The sequence below is a fragment of the Camellia sinensis genome, chromosome 5 (genome assembly GCF_055761805.1).
Source record: "Camellia sinensis isolate YWXY chromosome 5, ASM5576180v1, whole genome shotgun sequence".
Classification (NCBI taxonomy): Eukaryota; Viridiplantae; Streptophyta; class Magnoliopsida; order Ericales; family Theaceae; genus Camellia; species Camellia sinensis.
In genome coordinates this window covers 220,179,663-220,198,677 of record NC_138965.1, presented here as the reverse complement: position 1 = coordinate 220,198,677, position 19,015 = coordinate 220,179,663, and the positions used below count along the sequence as shown (strand labels likewise).

Genomic DNA, 19,015 nt, shown 5'->3' with positions numbered 1-19,015 from the left:
GGATAAGAAAATTCAGTTGAATAAATTATCACTACATTTCATATTTTCCAATCAAAGTTTTTAATAGTAAAAGAAAATGCAAAAACGTAGCCCCCCCCCCCCCCCCCCCCCAAAAAAAAAAAAAAAAAAAAAAAAAATTGTTAGCCATGCATTTTGCAGTTGGCAGTCACTGATATTTTGACTGAACCTCTCTATCTCTAGACATTCCACATCCTAAAATAATAATTACAAAAAATAAAAGAAAAAAAGAAAACTGTGGAAGCTGCCCCGTGTTTTCAACGACAACAATTCAGCAAAGCAGATTGGTAGATATGCTTGACAGTTTCATCTCTGTTTCACAGTCATATGAAGGAAATAGTAAGCAGTCAATATCATACTCACGAACCCTTTAAAGTCCTGCCAAGAACACATGATCATCCAGTCAATTAACTCATCAAACCTGTGCTCACCCGGAGAATACACTAGGACTGGGATGGGATGGGATACCCATTTCCACCACCACCAACAGTGAAATTCCAGCAAAGACCATTTTCACACTTGAATGTTCTCCATCCTGTCACCACGTACTGATATCACCCATAGATGATTTTGTCTCTCATTTATATCACCCCAAAAAAAACATTTCAAAGGAGTTAAAAAAAAAAAAAAATCATAAAGGGACCACAATAAACAGAAGTTCTCACTTGCATAGAAGCTTTATCAAACTCATTAATGCTACATCAATATTCTCTTACATGGCATACACACTATCAACAACCTCTACAGCAGGAGAAAGAACCCTGCAATTTCTTTTATTGAGTTGTCTTGACAATAGCAACAGAAACCACACTGCTTACAGGCTAACGAGTTTAAGAGAGTTTGCCTTCTCTTGAAGACTATCAAGCAGGCTCTCAAAGCTCTTCTTGAAAGAATCCACTCCCTCAACTTCAAGCTGAGAACCAACATATCCCCATTCTATCCCCAACTTCTCAAGGGCATTATAGATGCCTTCAGCTTCATATACATTTGAATCAATTGTCCTCGACACAATCCCATGGTCAATAAATGCTTGGAGTGCTTGGTCAGGCATGGTTGAAACCTACCCAATAGCAATTGACAGAAAACCAAAAACAAATAACATTATTCTTGAAGCAGTTTAAAGAAATGGAATTTCATACCTTTTCTCAGTGTCAAGGACAATTACTAACCAGCATGAGAGAAAAGTTTTTTCTTTTATTTTATTTCATTTTTTCATTAAAAAACAAAAAGAAAAAGAAAAAGAAAATTGCTCACTGTGTCGGGTCCAATGAGAGGGGCAACATATAAAGTGTCAGGGTAAGCGGGGTTCTTGACACTGGTGGATGCCCACAATAGCCTCTGCTTCTTGGCACCTTTCTTCACCAGAGCCTCCCATCTGGGACCAGAGAATTTCTTCTGGTAGAGCTTATATGCCAAAGCTGCTTGAGCATTCGCAGCCTAGAACAGTAAATAAGTTACATGACAGAAGCGTATCATGAAGGGCCTCTGGAGAGAGGAATTTTAACTATGTATTTTAGTTACCTTTCCTCGGAGATCAAGGGCCTCTGGTGTTCCAATCTTCTCAAGCATTTTGTCAGCAAGTGTGTCTACCCGACTAACGAAGAAGGAAGCAACACTTGTAACCCTGGAGAGATCATTTAGCCCAGAGTCCTCAAGGCCATCCAAGTAAGCATCAATTACCGCTTCATATCTAGCGAGGGAGAATATGAGCTGCACATATACACCAAAGAAGCTTATAATTTAGGACAATACCAAAAAAATAAAACCGCCTACAACATTTTTCTGGACGTTTCAAACTAAAGGTTCGTTTGAGATGTGGGTTGGATTTTTGGCTATTTTAGCCCGGGGCTAAAAAACCTCATTTGGGATATGCTTTTTGGCTTTTTGGACTTTTGTGAAAGAAAAAATTAAATGATTATGATTTGAATGTGACATATTGTCTTATTGGGCTAAAAAACCTATTTTGTCCTTTTGTGGCTATTTTAGCCAAAAAGCCCCATTTTAGCTTATGCCAAACGAAGGCTAAATAAGGCATAGAAACACGCTAGTGCTAATTGTTGTTTGGTCAGTAGTTTTCAGCCATGTATAGCTAACAGAACAAACAGAACTATTTATCAAAATCCTAATACATCAGAAATCCCAAGGCTGGATTCACAATCCTACTTCCCACAGTTGATGCTCGAGTGCAATGATGTGATTGCTCTTAGAACACAACCTTCACTAATTAATGAGGCAACCCAAAATCCAAGTTGTGTGACTCCCAAGACAACAATTTAACAAAAAATAATCTGACTTATATCCCTCATTCCCCTGCCCACACTCACCCACCCTATATAAATAAATAAGAGGAAGAAAACAAAATAAAAAAGGACTACGAATTAAAGTCTCCGGATCATTCTGTGAATTGAAAATCATTCAATTTTATAGTTAAGTTATTACAAAATGTAATGACTAATAATTCTACATACCAAAGAGTAACATAGTTATCAAAAGAACTAATTATTTTTCCCATTTAATAGATTGTATAGTTAGCCAAATTACGGATGCACAGAATCAACTTACAGTAACATTGACGCTTATGCCAAGTGAAATAACTTCCTTGATTGAAGGAATACATTCAGCTGTAGCAGGAATCTTTATGTAGACATTGGGACGATCAACCACTTTATGAAGCCATTTTGCAGCCTCAACAGTCCCTTCAGTATCATCAGCAAGTCGGGGAGAAACTTCAACAGAAACATAGCCATCACCTGCATCTGTTTGATCATAGATTGGCTCAAAAAGTTTGCAAGCATCTTGAATATCCCTCACCACAAGTTCCCAGTATGCACTTTCAATGTCTTTTCCTGCTTCTATAAGTTCTCTGCAAAGCCATCCATTAAGTTAAAAACATTGTAGAGGACTAAGCTGGGATATTGGTTTTGTGACAAAGAGAACAAAAAACTGACCCAAAATCTAGATATGTGAAGTTGCTTCACTCAACAGACCCAACTGAGTTTTTTGATGAAAAATGAAACATTCCCAACAAACATTTAACTACTTTTCTGGATAATTAATCCTAATACCCCTTACTTACAAACCAACCATCTTCCACTAATCACATATTTAAAAGAATCTTGAATTAAAATAGTAAAACAAAACACTTTAACCTTGTGAATTTTTTAAAACCACCTCCAACATGTGTTGTTTTAGACAAAAGTGACCTTGTGGTGACACAAAGCCTAAAGCTACGGTACCCTTCCCTCCCATTATCATCTCCTAAGCATTTACAACTGCAGGGGGATTTCTGTTCACAACAATTCACCCAAGTAATAACCTCTGCCCTGACTTAAGGATCCTCTAGGTTATCATGAGAGTGCAATTAATCATATAATCCACTCCTGTTATAAACAAGATACTTGACAATAAATTATATAATCAACAATACCTGAATTGTTCATTGTAAGCATTTGATGTTGATATTGCTTTCTGGAAAATCTGCAATGATATATATATTTAACAGCTTATCACATGAACTTACAACTCATGAACGCAGAGTACAAAGAAATGCGTTTAAAACAACTTTGTTCGTCTAACCATGATTACTTTATTTCAATTTACCGCTTTCCTTTTTGCTTTCATGTTTAAAAAAAAAGAAGGTTAATTGTGTAATTACCGCTGGGTTGCTGGTTACACCTCTGACACCACTAGAAATCAATGGAAGCAGATCCGTAACAGGGCGACACAGGTTATCATACCATGGACTCTGCCCTTCTTTCTCATAAAGATCATGAAGAACTGTTCTCTTGATTTGGCTTCCATTTCCGTCAAGTTGGGAACATCTGACACTATATAATAACTTATTCAATACAAAGTACAAACTATGCATCTTTACAACAGGGGGAAGGACACAAGAAATAGAATATGATATAAAGAAAAAAAGTGAAGAAGTACCACAACTGCCACAATAAGGTAACAACAGAAGCAGAAAATAACAATCCTTTTAATAAATAAATAATACATATATATATAGTTTTCTTTATTAATGGATGGTTTGGGATGATCTAAATAAGTGTACTTTTTGAGTTTTTACGAAAAGATGTGCAAAAAATAGAAAGGTGATGTGACTCAAAAAGATGTCATATTATGCTTATTTATTTCCAACAAAAGGAGCTGGAAATCTCCACATGTAATCTAGAACGGCATCAAACTCAAATAGGCCTCAAGAATTGGAATGGAACAACATTTGTATTAAGCAATTCAATGCAATCAGCATATGATTTATTTATGGTTTATTATGATGAAGTCAAGACACTCACAAGAAGAAGAAGAAGAAGAAGAAGAAGAAGTCACAAGCTTCCAACCACCTTGTCTGTCTTTTTAACGAAGGATTTTTCTATGATACATGAAGGTGGTTTTCATGTATCATACATAAATAAATTTGGACCATTAGATCTAAAAGTAAAATAAATCTAACCACTGATTGGTAATAATTAAAACCAGGTTAAGAAATCTAGGTAGTTTCGTAAAAAAAGAAGGTAGTTTTTCAATGGTTTTGAAACCAAAAAGTGGTTTTCAACTTACCACAATAGCTATAAGTACACTTACTATTTGATATGATTATACTTACTATTTTTAATAACTATACTTACCATTCAATTATTAATAAAATACACTTAACCTGCTATTCAGGTAACAGGTAAACTAAAAAATTAAGTTATAATATATTTTCAAAACCTCTAAAATAAATATTAAATTTATAAAATAGAATTGAAGAAAAAAATATACAAAATAAATGTGAATTTTATACATTTTATTATAATTTATTACATTTTATGAAATATGATTTTTATTTATTTATTTATCTACTTAATGGCAATAAATGAAACCCTACACTTGAAAATAATAAATGCAATTAATGAAAAAATATGATTAACAAAATAAAGGAAAATTTCAAATTCATTTGAGGATTCCATAAACAAAATTTGATGTTGATTTCTAAAACTTTTGAAGATTTTAAGATAGAATTTTTGTTGATTCGGAACTCCTTAGGTAAGTCTCTCTCTTTTTACTTTCACTTCCATTATATTTTGAATTTATAAATTTTTATGTTTTGTTGGAACAACATTTCACCCAATTAAAAGAAAAATTATGAGATTCAAGTGGTAAGAAAAAAAAAAAAATCAAGTTTGATGAAATAGTAAATGTAGTCTCATTGAGTAGTAAGTGTGGCTTAAATGAGTAGTAAGTCAAGTCTAATAAAGTAGTAAGAAGAGTCTCATTGAGTAATAAGTGTGATTCAAATGAGTAGTAAGTCAAATCTAATGAAATAGTAAGCTCAGTCTCATTGACTAGTAAGTGTGGCTTAAATAAGTGGCAAGTCAAGTCTGATAAAGTAGTAAGGAGAGTCTCATTGAGTAGTAAGTGTGATTCAAATGAGTGCTAAGTCAAGTCTAATGAAATAGTAAGCCTAGTCTCATTGACTAGTAAGTGTGGTTTAAATGGCTGATAAGTCAAGTTTGATAAAGTAGTAAGTAGAGTCTCATTGAGCAGTAAGTGTGATTCCGATGAAGTAGTAAGTACAGTCTCATTGAGTAGTGTGGTTTAAATGAGGCCTCGTTTGGCAAGTGATTTTTTTAGCCAAAAAGTCAAAAAGTTACTAAAAAAGCCAAAAAGCCAACTTATACAAAAAAGTCAAAGATTCCATTTTCTCTCTACTTTTTGCACATCTTTTCGTAAAAAGCCAAAAAGTCATTCCAAACATGCTAGTTTTTTTTACATCATATTTTAGCCAAAAAGCTAAAAAGTTACTAAAAAAGCATGTTCCCAAACGAGGCCTGAGTGTTAAGTCAAGTCTGATAAAATAGTAAGTAGAGTCTTATTGAGTAGTAAGTGTCGTTTAAATGACTGATAAGTCAAGTTTGATAAAGTAGTAAGTAGAGTCTCATTGCATAGTAAGTGTGATTCAAATGAGTGGTAAGTCAAGTCTGATAAAGTAGTAAGTACAGTCTTATTGAGTAATAAGTGTGGTTTAAATGAGTTTAATTACCATTGAAAAACATAACACTTACTATTCATTCTCATTCTACTTGTAACTGTTTGTCACTCAACTTACCACTGACTATCCATTTTACCACCTAGTAAGTAGAGTCTCATTGAGTAGTCAGTGTGATTCAAATGAGTGGTAAGTCAAGTCTGATAAAGTAGTAAACACAGTCTTATTGAGTAATAAGTGTGGTTTAAATGAGTTTAATTACCATTCAAAAACACAACACTTACCATTCATTCTCATTCTACTTGCAACTCTTTGTGACTCAACTTATCACTTATCATCCATTTTACCACCTAGTATTGTACTTACCATTTTTCACTTCTTTTTCTTAATTAATTTGTTTATGCTTATTGCAGATGGAAGACAACACTGAGCAAAACAAGAATAACATTATATATGAACTATTTCATTACATTTCACTTACTACTCAATGAGTTTCCACTAAATATTTCATTACACTTTACTTATTGCTTAATTTTGATTTCACTTACTACTCAATGAGCTTTCACTTGCTACTTTAGTAGACTCTACTTACTATTCAATGAGCTTCCAATTATTATTTCATTACACTTCACTTACTACTTAATGAATTTCCACTCACTATTTCAGTAGACTCTATTTACTACTCAATGACCTTTCACTTACTATTTCACTAAACCCCACTAACTACCCAATGAGCTTCCACTTATTACTTCATTACAATTCACTTACTACTCAATTTTGGTTTCACTTACTACTTAATGAGCTTCCACTTACTAGTTCAGTGCACTGCACTTACTACTTAATGAGTTTTCACTTACTACTTGAGTAGTAAGTGGAATTTAATTGAGTAGTAAGTAAAATCTAATGAAATAGTAAATAAAATCTAATGAAATAGTAAGTGGAAGCTCATTAAGTAATAAGTACAATTTAACTGAGTAGTAAGTGAAGTCTAATGATAAGTAGAGTCTCATTAACTAATTGTAATATCATTTACCATTTGGTTTGATCTAATTAATTTTATTATACTTAATAGGGCTGTTCATAGATCCGAATCACCCGACAAATCCGACTCGAACCACCCGATCCGAAGGCAATACGGACGGTTTCGACCATTAGTTCGGTCGGTTGCGGTTCAGATTTTTGAAATTTCTACAGGTGTCGGTCGAGTGTCAGTCTTAATAAATAAAAAATTGCTAAACCTGACCCGTCCGAATTATTTTTATACAGTAGATATGAATTTGTCAAGGTTCATATATAATACCAATTTCCAACAGAGACCTTTACCTTCCCAAGAAGCTTTTTGTCTTCCCAAGGTTATCTTCCCAAGAAATGACCTGTATCCCCTATTCTCAAAGACTTATACCTACATCCTTAGAATAATTTTAAATTTATTATATTACCAATACAATTTCTGACTAAGTTTAATGCTATAACTTTTTAATTTGTTATTTTTAAATAATTTTTAATGATATTACATTGAAACTAAATTTTACATAATAAAATAATTGATAAATTAAAATTTATTAAAAATAATAAATTAATATATTTCAAATATATATATATTTTTTCCATCCTCTATCTAACTCTCTCCTCTGTCCTCCCATATCCCAAGAATGTCTTTCTAACTTTATTCATCACCAATGCACCTGACCAATTTCTATTAGCTCTCTCTCGTCTACATTTTCCTTCTCAACCCTTTTTTTTTGACCGTTTCATCTCTCTCTCTCTCTCTCTCTCTCTCAATTTTTTCCTTCTCTCTTGCACAATGATATCTCTGTCTCTCAATAAACCTCTCGTCTGCCTCTCCCTCTTTCTTGACCATTTCGTTTCTTCTCTCTCTCTCTCAATTTTTTTTTTTTTCTTTCATACACACAGTGGGGCAATGGATATCTAAGCTCTACCAAAGCCCTTTAGTGAAGTGCAAGCTTTGGATTGTTAAAATTGATGACGATGATTGATCAATTGTAGTTATAACTCTCTCTCTCCCTCACTCTTGATTTTTGAACACTCATGCTTGGCGATGGTGTCAAGTGACGATGATAATTGTGCGATGATGTGTGGGTATAGCCTCGCTATTATTAATTTTTTTTTTTTCAATATCACTTTTTCAGATTTGGTCTAGATCAGTATTTATGTATTTGGATTGTATATATTTTTTATTTTGAGTTTTGTTTGAATGTGAAAAAAAAAAAAAAAATTGGTTTGTATGTATTATCCCTCCGATCTGACCGTCAAACCGAATCGCTTGGTTCGAACGATTTCGACTAGTATGGCGGTCGAAAGCGGGTGATTCATATTCTCACCCGACATGTTCGGTTCGGCTAGCGGTTAGGGGGTGAACCCGAGCCGACTCGACCCGTGAACACCCCACTTCACATAGATGAAAGACAATATTGGGATGATGACAATAATATTGACACTGGTGAGTACAACATTGGAAATCAAGAGAATATCGTTAGTTCCGATGATCTACCAACCGAAAAAGATTTTAAGTGCATGTATCAATTAACTAAAAAAGATGTGTTTGAAATAGCATTTGAGTAATAAATGAAGTCTAGTGAAGTAGTAAGTAGAAATTCATTAACCAAAATTGAGTAGTAAGTGAAGTGTAATGAAATAATAATTGGAAGCTCATTGAATAGCAAGTAGAGTCTACTGAAGTAGCAAGTGAAAGCTCATTGAGTAGTAAGTGAAATCAAAATTGAGCAGTAAGTGAAGTGTAATGAAATAGTTAATGGAAACTCATTGAGTAGTAAGTTAAGTGTAATCAAGTAGTGAGTGGAAGCTCATTGAGTAGTAAGTGAGTGTAATAAAGTAGTGAGTGAAAGCTCATTAAGTAATAAGTGAAGTATAGTGAAGTAGCAAGTGGAAGCTCATTGAGTAGTGAGTGAAACCTAAATTGAGTAGTTAGTGAAGTGTAATGAAATAGTAAGTGGAAGCTCATTGAGTAGTAAGTGGGGTTTGATTAAATAGTAAGTGGAGTATGATTGAGTAGTAAGTAAAGTCTATAGTAAGCCAATTTGTAGCGAGGTTACACATTTTGTAATTGATATTACGAAATTTTATGGTAAAATTACACATTTTGTGATAGGGTGCATATTTACTAAACAAAATATTTTCTAATTTTACTTAGCATTCATTGTAACACTACTTATCACTTAATATTTCATCATTTTTATTTTTTTGTATAACCATTCATTCTAAATCTACTTATAATTTATTTTCAACCTACTTATCACTCATTCTCCTTATAAGTCGTTTTCATCTTAATTATCATTCAATAATAAGTGGAATATGATTGAATAGTAAGTAGAGTTTCATTGAATACTTCTCATTTATAAATACAATATTTGTCATTTATTTTGATTCCACTTACTATTTATTATAATTCTACTTATCACTTCTATTTTATTATATATATATATATATATATTTGTATATTTACTATAAGAAGAACAGCGATAGGAATGTTTATAGTACGTAGTTGTCACTCAATATGATTCAGTGTTTTAAAAAGCTTCAGGCGCATCAAGGCGCCAAGGTCACCTGGAGCTTAAGCGCCGAGGCGCGAGGCGAGGCGCGCGCCGAGCCAAAGTGAGGCGCAAGTATAGAAGTTAAGCAAAATATTAATATAGCACAATTTTTAACATAAGTAAATATTTAATATGTATATTATTAATTTTTTTTTAATAAGAAGAGAAGAGAAGAAGAAAAAAAATCATTAATTTTTTTAATATATATAGTATTTTATTTATTTATTAAATTTTAAATTTTTTTTTATAAATATTTTTATTTCATTTATTTTGAAACATATATATAATTTATTTTAAAACATATATATAATTTATAAAGGTATATATATAATATATAAATAAAAATATATAATAAAAATAAAAAATAAAAAATAAAAAGTTATAATAATATAATATAAATTATAATATAATATAAATTATAATTTATACTATACATATATCTATATATATATATATAGAAACAGAGTCGAAGAGAGAGAGAAGAGAGAAACAGGCAAAGTGAGAGAGAGAGAAGGCGAAGGCGAAGGTCGATGGAGGTCGTCGGAGCTCGTCGAAGGTTGATCGAAGCTCGTCGGAGGTCGATCGAAGGTCGAAGGTTGTCAATCGACTGTCGAAGCTTCAAACTCGACTGGTTAGGGCAAACTCGACTGGTCGGAGCTTCATATCCAGTACTCCTCTCTTCTCTCTTTCTTCTCTCCTGTGTCCCTTGCCGTGTCCCATACCTGCACAAAAAAAACAAAGGGACACGCCGAATGGGTATCCACTCAGAAAGCCGAGGCGCACAAGGCGCTCGCCTTGCGCTTCGTAATAAAGCGCTCGCCTCATCGCCTAGGCAGCGCTTCACCTATGTCGCCTCGCCTCACCATGCCTGAGGCGCAAAGCTGCGCCTTGCCTCGCCTTGAGCTTAGGCGCGCGCCTAAGCGCGCTTTTTAAAACACTGATATGATTATTTAGTATGACAAAACTTACAATAATTCTAATATTACTTAGAATTTAGTCTCATCTAATTAATTTTCTTATACTCTTATAGATGTGTTTTGGGGTGTTAAAGAGGCAATACTCCTTGACGAATATGTGGAGTAACTTATTTACATATCTATTTTTTGCACCAAAAAAAAAAATTTGAATGACAAGTAAAATCATATTTAGTGGACAAATGATTGATTTGGTTCAATAAACAAAAATGAATGACAAGTAAAATCATATATAAAAAAAGTAAGTCTCATGAATTTGGTTCAATTGATTTAGTTTTATTGTCTTATTATGTTTCAAAATGTGGGCATGTTTCATTTGAGAGATTTTAATCTTATAAGTCTATAAAAATATTTATAGGACTAAATGATCCATAAGTCATGGATATAGGATTTATTAGAATACCCCTTGATTTAATTATAATGGCTAGACAATTAACTTAAATTGTTTGATTTGATTAAAATAATAAAATAATTACTTTGAACTTAATTTGATTAAATTGAAGTTAATTTGGAATAAGGCGATATATAATTGAAAGGGTAATGGCTGATTTTTTTCAATTAATTAGATGCAAAATAAATAGAGTTAGTTTGATTGGCCAAAATTTCTACACCTCAATAGGAGGTCAATAGTTCGAATTTTCTCACCAGCGTAGGTCTTATTCTTCATGCAGTAATTGGACTTCGTATTTGATTTTCATTATTATGATTATAATTCATTAGGGTTCATTATAATATCTTATATGAATCAAATCTATATAATAAAAAAAAAGTAATCAATTAATTACCACTGTTCTTTTTCTTCCAAAACTTAGGATTATTACATAAATTAACTTATCCTTATTTAATGAAAAAGTAGAAGCATTATCATGTTACCGCAGTTTTCAATTAATTCCATTTGGTTTTTTACAGGCTACAACCGGTTATAAAGCTTTTGAATGGATGGCCCAGATTGAAAGAGTGCATCTAATGGCTAGTAATTAATTTCATGTATGGTACCTCAAAACCAAATTTGCGTACTATAGCTGTTCTTTGTGAATAATGTTAGGAATCATGAAAAAAAAAATACCATGAAATGTGTCATGAAAATTTTTCATCATTTGATTAATGTGTGGTATTTTATTATAGGTATAATATAAGGGAAAATCGGTCTAGGGTCCCTCTTCCACTTTTCGTAATGGAAGAGATCTACAAAATTATTTTTTGATGTCTAAGGTCCCTAAACATATATCAGAGAAATTTCAGTCCTTTATACTATCTTCATCATCTGACCCGCGTCGACGACCACCTCCATGAAAACGCAGAGGCCACCATGGACGTCCCCTCCGACCATATTCCTTACCTGAAGAAAGCCTTCGACGAACTCGAGACTGGGTTGGCTGGCTTCCTTCAAGCTTCCGCACCTGATTGGATCATTTACGACCTTGCTCCTCACTGGTTGTCCCCTATCGCCACCAAACTCGGCATTGATGAGGATGATAAGGATAGAGTCGATCCAACGATTACCGAGTCGAGCTGGACATTCAATGCTGACTCGGACAGTGTTTACTTCTTCGGCAACGATAGAGACAACAGTATACTGAGCGAATTTGGTTGGAATCTTCGGCCCGAGTCAGCTGTTAGACGAAGCTTTGCATTTGTGTAGAAAATGAAGTCAGGTATGAGGATCTGGTTTTGCATGGTATTTTTGGAATAGAGAAGATGGCCAGTGATGCCATTTGCTGGGTTCTCCTCCTCCTGGTAAGAGACTAGTCATGTTTGAGGTTTGATTACTCAGATTTTCTTCAACGAGAAATTATTCGGTGGATTAAGCAAGCTCCTGGATTTTCTCTGGGTTGTGGAGTCCAAAGAAATTCTCTGGGTTGAGAGAATTTCTCTGGAAATATGTTCGGGAATTTTCTCTGGGTTGTGGAGTCCAGAGAAATTCTCTGGGTGAGAGAATCTCTGAAAATAAAGGGCAATGACTTTGGGTTACCAGTTGATCGAGATGATGACAATGACTTGGCAAATGGTCATGATCCGGTGCTGAAGAAGTTGCAAAACTCTCCCATTAATGGAAGACTGAAGCGGAAATATAAAGGCCATGAATTGGATATGAAACACAATGGTAGAAAGAATTTTGAATTTTGTGCTTTCAGAGACCCTGTTTTATTTGTTGGACATCTTTCAAAAAAATCTGTGTTGATCGTAGACAAACCATGGATGGAAGTGGTTAAAACTTTTGATGCCCCACCTGTTCACAGACATATTCATGGGACATAACTGCTTGTTGAAGGTGATTTTCTAACAGCTTAGGTGGAAGAGAGTTCAAATGTAGGAGTTGAAGATCCCCTTTGTCTGAGAATTTCTCTGGGTCTGGGGAGGCCAGAGAAATTCAAAATTTCTTTGGACCAATTTTCTCTGACTTGAATTTTCTCTGAACTAATTTTCTCTGACTTCTCTGGATTGATGTTGAAAGACCTTAGACATCATGAAAATATTTGATATCATTTATACTATAAAATCATAATATCAGGGACCTTAAAAAAAATATCCCATACTATAAAGGTGAAGAATCTTTTATGATTATTTTCATAATATTTTTTTTCATGATCCTAGCATTACTCGTTAAAATAGGAAAAAGAAAGTCACTGGAAAACTGAAGAGGAACTGAGCTAGGCACACTCAGAAATGTCTTTTCTGAGCTAAAAAGAACAACAGTTATCACTCACCATGGACAAACTTGAACATCACAAATCGTCAAAGCAGATATCATACGATCCAAGCATTGACAAAGATCAAGCAATCATTCTTAGTATTATTTACTATTATTATTATTATTTAAAATTATTATCACTATTATTACTATTGATCAGTAAGCAAATCAAAGTTCACCAACCCACCAAATCGAACCAAATGTGTTGAAAGAATATCATATGTTTATGCTTATATTATAAATAATGGTAGAGAAACTTACACCAAGGAACCCCTGAAAGCATGATTAGTAGACACAGATAGCCTGGATGATGAAACTCTTTTAGTAAAAGCACTGCTGTTGGCATTGATGTCGATCAAACATTTAGGAAGGAAAGATTTGGGATTAAACGAAGTCGGCAAATAAGTAGGGTTTGGATTTGAGAGCTTGGAAATGGAAGACATGGTGTTGATGTTGAGGTTGGAAAGAGAGAGAGAGAGAGAGAGAGAGAGAGAGAGAGAGACGCACAGCAAACAGAGTGGAGTGCAGAAGGGATGGAAAAGGGAAATGGGAAGAGTCGGTGGTGGGTGGGTGACTGGCTGCTGCTTTGGTTTGGTTGGACTTGGTTTGGGGTTGGTGTCGGATACTATGCCACCAACCTTTTATTTTATTTATTTTTTTAGTGAGAACCCCTTCTTATTGGCGTTTTGTTTGTTTGTTTTTTTGTTTTTTTTCGCGTAAAAGATATGAAATAAATTAATGTGGTCAAAATTTCTCAAAATTAAAAAATAGGATAAATTATATTGATACTCTTTGAGATTTGATTCAATTACTACTCACTGATGTTTTGAAAATTACATTCTCATCTCTGTGGTTAATAGTTTCATTTTACAAATTTCATTGCTTATATAAAAGACAACAACTTCTAGTAGAGAAACAAATGAAATTAAATTAAAAAAAAAGTAAAGGAAAGGGGAAAAAATGAGAAAGTAAAACAAAATAAAAAAAAAAAGAGTGCATGAGTTCAATATCTTCGTTTCGTCTAAATAATTACAATAATAGTGGGGTTAGTATAATTTCCCAGATATTGGGGGGTAAACTGTATTAAACCCAAACCTCAGGGGGTGTAAGTGTAATTTACCCTAAAAAATAAGTTAAAAAGATAGAAATATCCTTGCATATATATGAGTAATACTAAGCAATTGAACTGTTTGTCTCTTTTGTTTTTTTTCGTTTGAAAATTGTCAAATTTCAAAAACCCTTAATTTGAAAACCCTCCTTCAAAAATTGTCAATTGAAGCAAAAATTGAAGCATAATAAGAGATTTTCAAGTGCCATTATCGAATACTTCAAAGTTATTGAATAATTTCATCATCTTCTACCGATCGTTACTTCCAAATCAACCATCACAAGTTAGAGAAGCTCTATTTCTTTTACAGCTCTCTTTCTTTCTCCAAGAACTCCACATTCAATGGTTGTTTATCGCCTCCACCATCTCTATCATCGGTTGGCATCACTCATCCTCACCGTTGGTTGGTGACCATCATTTTTACTGTCAACCATCACTATTTCAGATTTGATGCCTATGAACTCATATTTAAGATCAATAACTTGATATCTGAGATAAAATGACTTTACATATGTCAAAAAAATAATAAATTGATATATTACAATGAAAAATTGAGGATTTTATGTTTATTTGTTCATATATCTAAAGTAAAATTCGACTATAATTCATTTATGTACTCTGTTTTCGTAATAGTAAAATTTTACTCTAATTAATGAAAAATAAAGTTTATTCTCTTATACTCTTTGTATGCTTTTTTTTGGCATTGTGATGTTTTAATTTGCTTAAATGTCAGATGAATGGATTTTATCTTTGTTTTGTGTTGATAATAGTGGAATTTTTTTTTATTACAATATATGGATTATAATGTGAGTTTGTTCGATATTCATTTCATTTCTTATTGCTTTTGACCTTAACTGAAACCCTAGAAACGATCGATTTTGATGCAGTTTGGTGTGCCTGGTTGATTTCGATTTTGCTTTTCTTGTTGCTTTTATGTAATTTAATTGCATTAATTTCAAAAGTAAGTGATAGTGTAGATGCTTGCCTGCTTGTTTGCTGCCTTTATTGATTTATGTTACAAACAAAACTGCTAATCAATCAGGGTAAAATTTTATTTTCAATGAGAGTAATATTTTACTTCTAAACAGAGTAAAATTTTACTTGCACAATAAAATTTACTGTTTCATTACAATGTTTGTTTATTTTTCCCTATTTTTTTTTTCTTTGGCTTCATGAATATTCTTTGTTTATATATTAGAAATGGTAAGCTTTATGATTTTGTTGATTTTCAAATTTGAGTAAATTTAACAAGATTTTGATTTCTATTAACAGTGTTGATTGCGGAATTATTGTATATTACATCATGCGTCAAATCATGAGAGATGAGCATATTGCAAAGTCTATGAAAAATGATGAAATGAACAATTTCCAAGCATTAATAGTGCATTGATTTTTTGAATGATTCTTCAAAAGCATGAGGTGAGAAACAGTTCAACCTCAAAAGAAAAATAGCCAAGTAATAAGACTTCAAGGACGACGATGTGGACAACTTTTGAGAACTGTGTTTTTGTATCTGATGTGAATGATGAATGTAATTTTGCTTTTTTGTAAATGAAGGAATGTTGAAAGAGTAATTGTAGGTGAAAGAATGCTAAAAGAGTAACAGTGATACATGTTATACTTGTTATGGATTAGAATGGAACATTGTTATGGATAGAATACAATGATACAGTTTATATTTTGTCACTTGATAATAGATGTAGTTGTGATGTTATATTATTTTTGCACAAAGATTGCGTTATGAGCAGCAGGGACTTTGTGTATTGTTGTAAATTTTGGTGCAGGTTGGAAATGTTTTCTTATAGAACTCACATACTTTAAAGTAAAATTTTACTTTCAATTCAAAAAACAAATAAGAAACTACATAGACAAATATTCAACAACACAGTAAAATTTACTTTCAATTTAGAGTAAATTTTACTTTGCAATACAGTAAAATTTTACTCTGAAATAAAGTAAAATTTTACTTTCATGTTAAGAAAACTAATATTTTATTATCTTTTAGACTAGAATTTCACTCATATTAAACAAACTCTAACATAGTAAAATTTTACTTTTAATTCAATGTAAAATTTACTCTGAAATAGAGTAAAATTTTACTCTGAATAGGAGTAAAATTTTACTTTCATGTTAAGAAAAGTAATGTTTACTATTTTTAAGACTAAAATTTTACTTCAAATCTTCATGTTAAAAAACTCCATTATAAGTTCACTTACATGAAACTAATTCAACCACATGGAAAAAAAAAATTAAAATGTCAAATTCAACAAAATCATAAATTTGGATAAACAACCATTCAACAATATAGTAAAAATGTCTTTTATTGAACACGCAGTAGTAACCCAACACTTGTCATTCTTTACATACACAAACTCAAATCCTATCTCAATGGCATCTTTACATAACGCAGTTCGGAAATCCTTTGCACCTCCAACAAATCTTTGGCTTACATGAATAATTTCATTCACCATCCAAAAGACAACAAAAGTCCTTTAAACATAGGAACTAAATCCATTTCATCATCAGTAATGTTGGATCTACTTGCATAACAACATAAGTGCTGGAACCATTTTTTAAATCTACAATCAGTTTACAGTAAAAATTTACTGGCAATCAAAGTAAAATTTTACTGTCACTACGAGTCCAAAAACAAATCTCAAAAGCACAAAATACCAGAGTAAAATTTTACTGTCATTCTATCAAACAAAAACAGAGCACATAATAGCAGAATAAAATTTTATTCTTATTTTATCAAATAAAAACAGAGCACATAGTATCAAAGTGAAATTTTACTCTCAAACAAAAAACAAACCACATAGAACCAGAGTAAAATTTTACTTCTAAACAAAACAGAACACATAGTACCAGAATAAAATTTTACTCTCTTTCTATTAAACAAAAATAACTAATCAAAAAAAAAAAAATCAAACAAACAAACAAACAAAACAACTAATTAACAAATCAACATACTTGATCAAACTTAAACAATAATCAAATACGCGACCGAAGCAAAACCTCTAAAACTAGATCTATACTCTCAATATTGATGCAACTCTCAAAATCTGATACAGATTTGAAATATGAAGCTCTTATTGATACAGACTTCGAGATTGTTGAAGAACACGTAATCGAAGCAAATATGGTTAGATCGTCGGCGGCGAATCGTCTATTGTTGACCGACGACGAGATTGTTAGTGGAGAGATCTTCAGATTTTGAGATCGAGTTTTTACAAGATCTTCACTGATTAGATTTTCAAATATATGATATATAGGTCTTGTTTGGGAAAAGGTTTTTTTAGTAACTTTTTGACTTTTTAGCTAAAATATGATGTAAAAAAATTAATATGTTTTAGATAACTTTTTAATTTTTTACGAAAAGATGTGTAAAAATTGCATAGAAAATAGAATATTTGACTTTTAATATAAATTGTTGACTTTTTAGTTTTAGTAACTTTTTGACTAAAATCACTACTTGCCAAACGAAACCATATATGTGTGTGTGTGTGTGAAAGGGCAATATTGTCCATAAAAAGAAGAAAAAATTATGATACGTCCTTCCTGAGATAACTCTCATCTTTCTCAACGACTATTTGAAACTAAATTAGTTAAGGTTGTCTTTTATCCTAGAAAAAGCCCAAAAGGGGTGGTTTCACCAAAAATTCCTTTTTTGTTTCTTTTCTTTTTTAAATTTCTTGACAAATTATCATAAATAATTTGGGAAAAATATAAGATAAAAGACCAGTACATAAATTAATTGCAAATAAATAAATTATGACTCGCAAAAAAAATAAATCCCCTCTATGAAAGATATTTTTTGTAAGGAAAATGTTTGGTGATCCGAATTTTTGTGACTCGAATGGCTCAAATGTGTCAAAACGACGTCGTTTTGGATGTTTTGAGTCATTCGAGTCATAATTTTTTGGACTACTAATCATTATTATTTTTGTAAAAGGTATTTTATAATGTTTGATTATGATGTTAAAATTAATATTTTACTTGTGGTAGTAATAATAGTGGTGTTGGTTAGTTAGTGCGGTGATATGATAGGGTGGCAAAGGTAGCAATAGTAGGGTCACTAATCTCATAAAATATGGTTTGGTAAAAAGTACTTTGAACTTTTGGTGAGACAATCCATTTGGGAAGAATTTTTTTTTTTATTAAAATAATAAAAAAGACAAAATACCTAATTACATCATTCTTTTTATTTTTTTACACTTCAATCAATCTATTGATATTATGCATCATTTACATATGTGTAAACAAATTTGCATTCACTAATATAGTCTTTGGGAGGAGCCTTTGTGGATTCCTTAGATTGCAATAACCCATGTTGTTTGGACTGTTTCGATCACTCCTATCAAAATTTTCAACAAGTAGGAACTCCTGTAATCACATTTGTAATTGGTTTGGGTAGGCTTTTGAATATAAATTTTCCTTTCTAAGCTATCAAATCTTCTAATTATGTTTTTGGTTCAAACCAAACAGCCCTTTTGCCAGACAGACAGCGCACAAAAAAGACACTTCTACTACCTTCTCTTCTGTTGTTTGTTCTTCAACATCCATCATTCTTCTTCAACGAAAAGCATGGATTGGGTGCATCACAAAAAGCTCTACGAACACACGCTCACACATACAAAATTGAACATATACTTGGTCATTAACATTATCTACCACCAT

The 19,015-nt window shown here is 32.3% G+C and overlaps 1 protein-coding gene across 1 annotated transcript; it reads right to left on the bottom strand.

Moving 5' to 3' along the window:
• Positions 1 to 666: 666 nt before the first annotated feature.
• On the bottom strand, positions 667 to 13,878 carry LOC114261519 (uncharacterized). The gene is made up of 7 exons (XM_028201785.2): positions 13,492 to 13,878; positions 3,674 to 3,845; positions 3,446 to 3,495; positions 2,581 to 2,881; positions 1,540 to 1,728; positions 1,273 to 1,455; positions 667 to 1,078 (listed from the first exon to the last, which is right to left on the bottom strand). Exons 1-7 carry the CDS (start codon positions 13,671 to 13,673, stop codon positions 833 to 835), a joined length of 1,323 nt encoding a protein of 440 aa, XP_028057586.1. The 5' UTR covers positions 13,674 to 13,878; the 3' UTR covers positions 667 to 832.
• Positions 13,879 to 19,015: the final 5,137 nt, after the last annotated feature.

Bases quoted from the DNA above. Each gene is read 5' to 3' on its own strand.
- LOC114261519 (XM_028201785.2), bottom strand. From the start codon at position 13,673: ATGTCTTCCATTTCCAAGCTCTCAAATCCAAACCCTACTTATTTGCCG. The intron at 2,882-3,445 runs GTATTGTTGATT...ATGGCTTTGCAG, and splicing joins GCTTACAATGAACAATTCAG to AGAACTTATAGAAGCAGGAA. The intron at 1,729-2,580 runs GTAAGTTGATTC...GTATATGTGCAG, and splicing joins GCATAAGCGTCAATGTTACT to CTCATATTCTCCCTCGCTAG.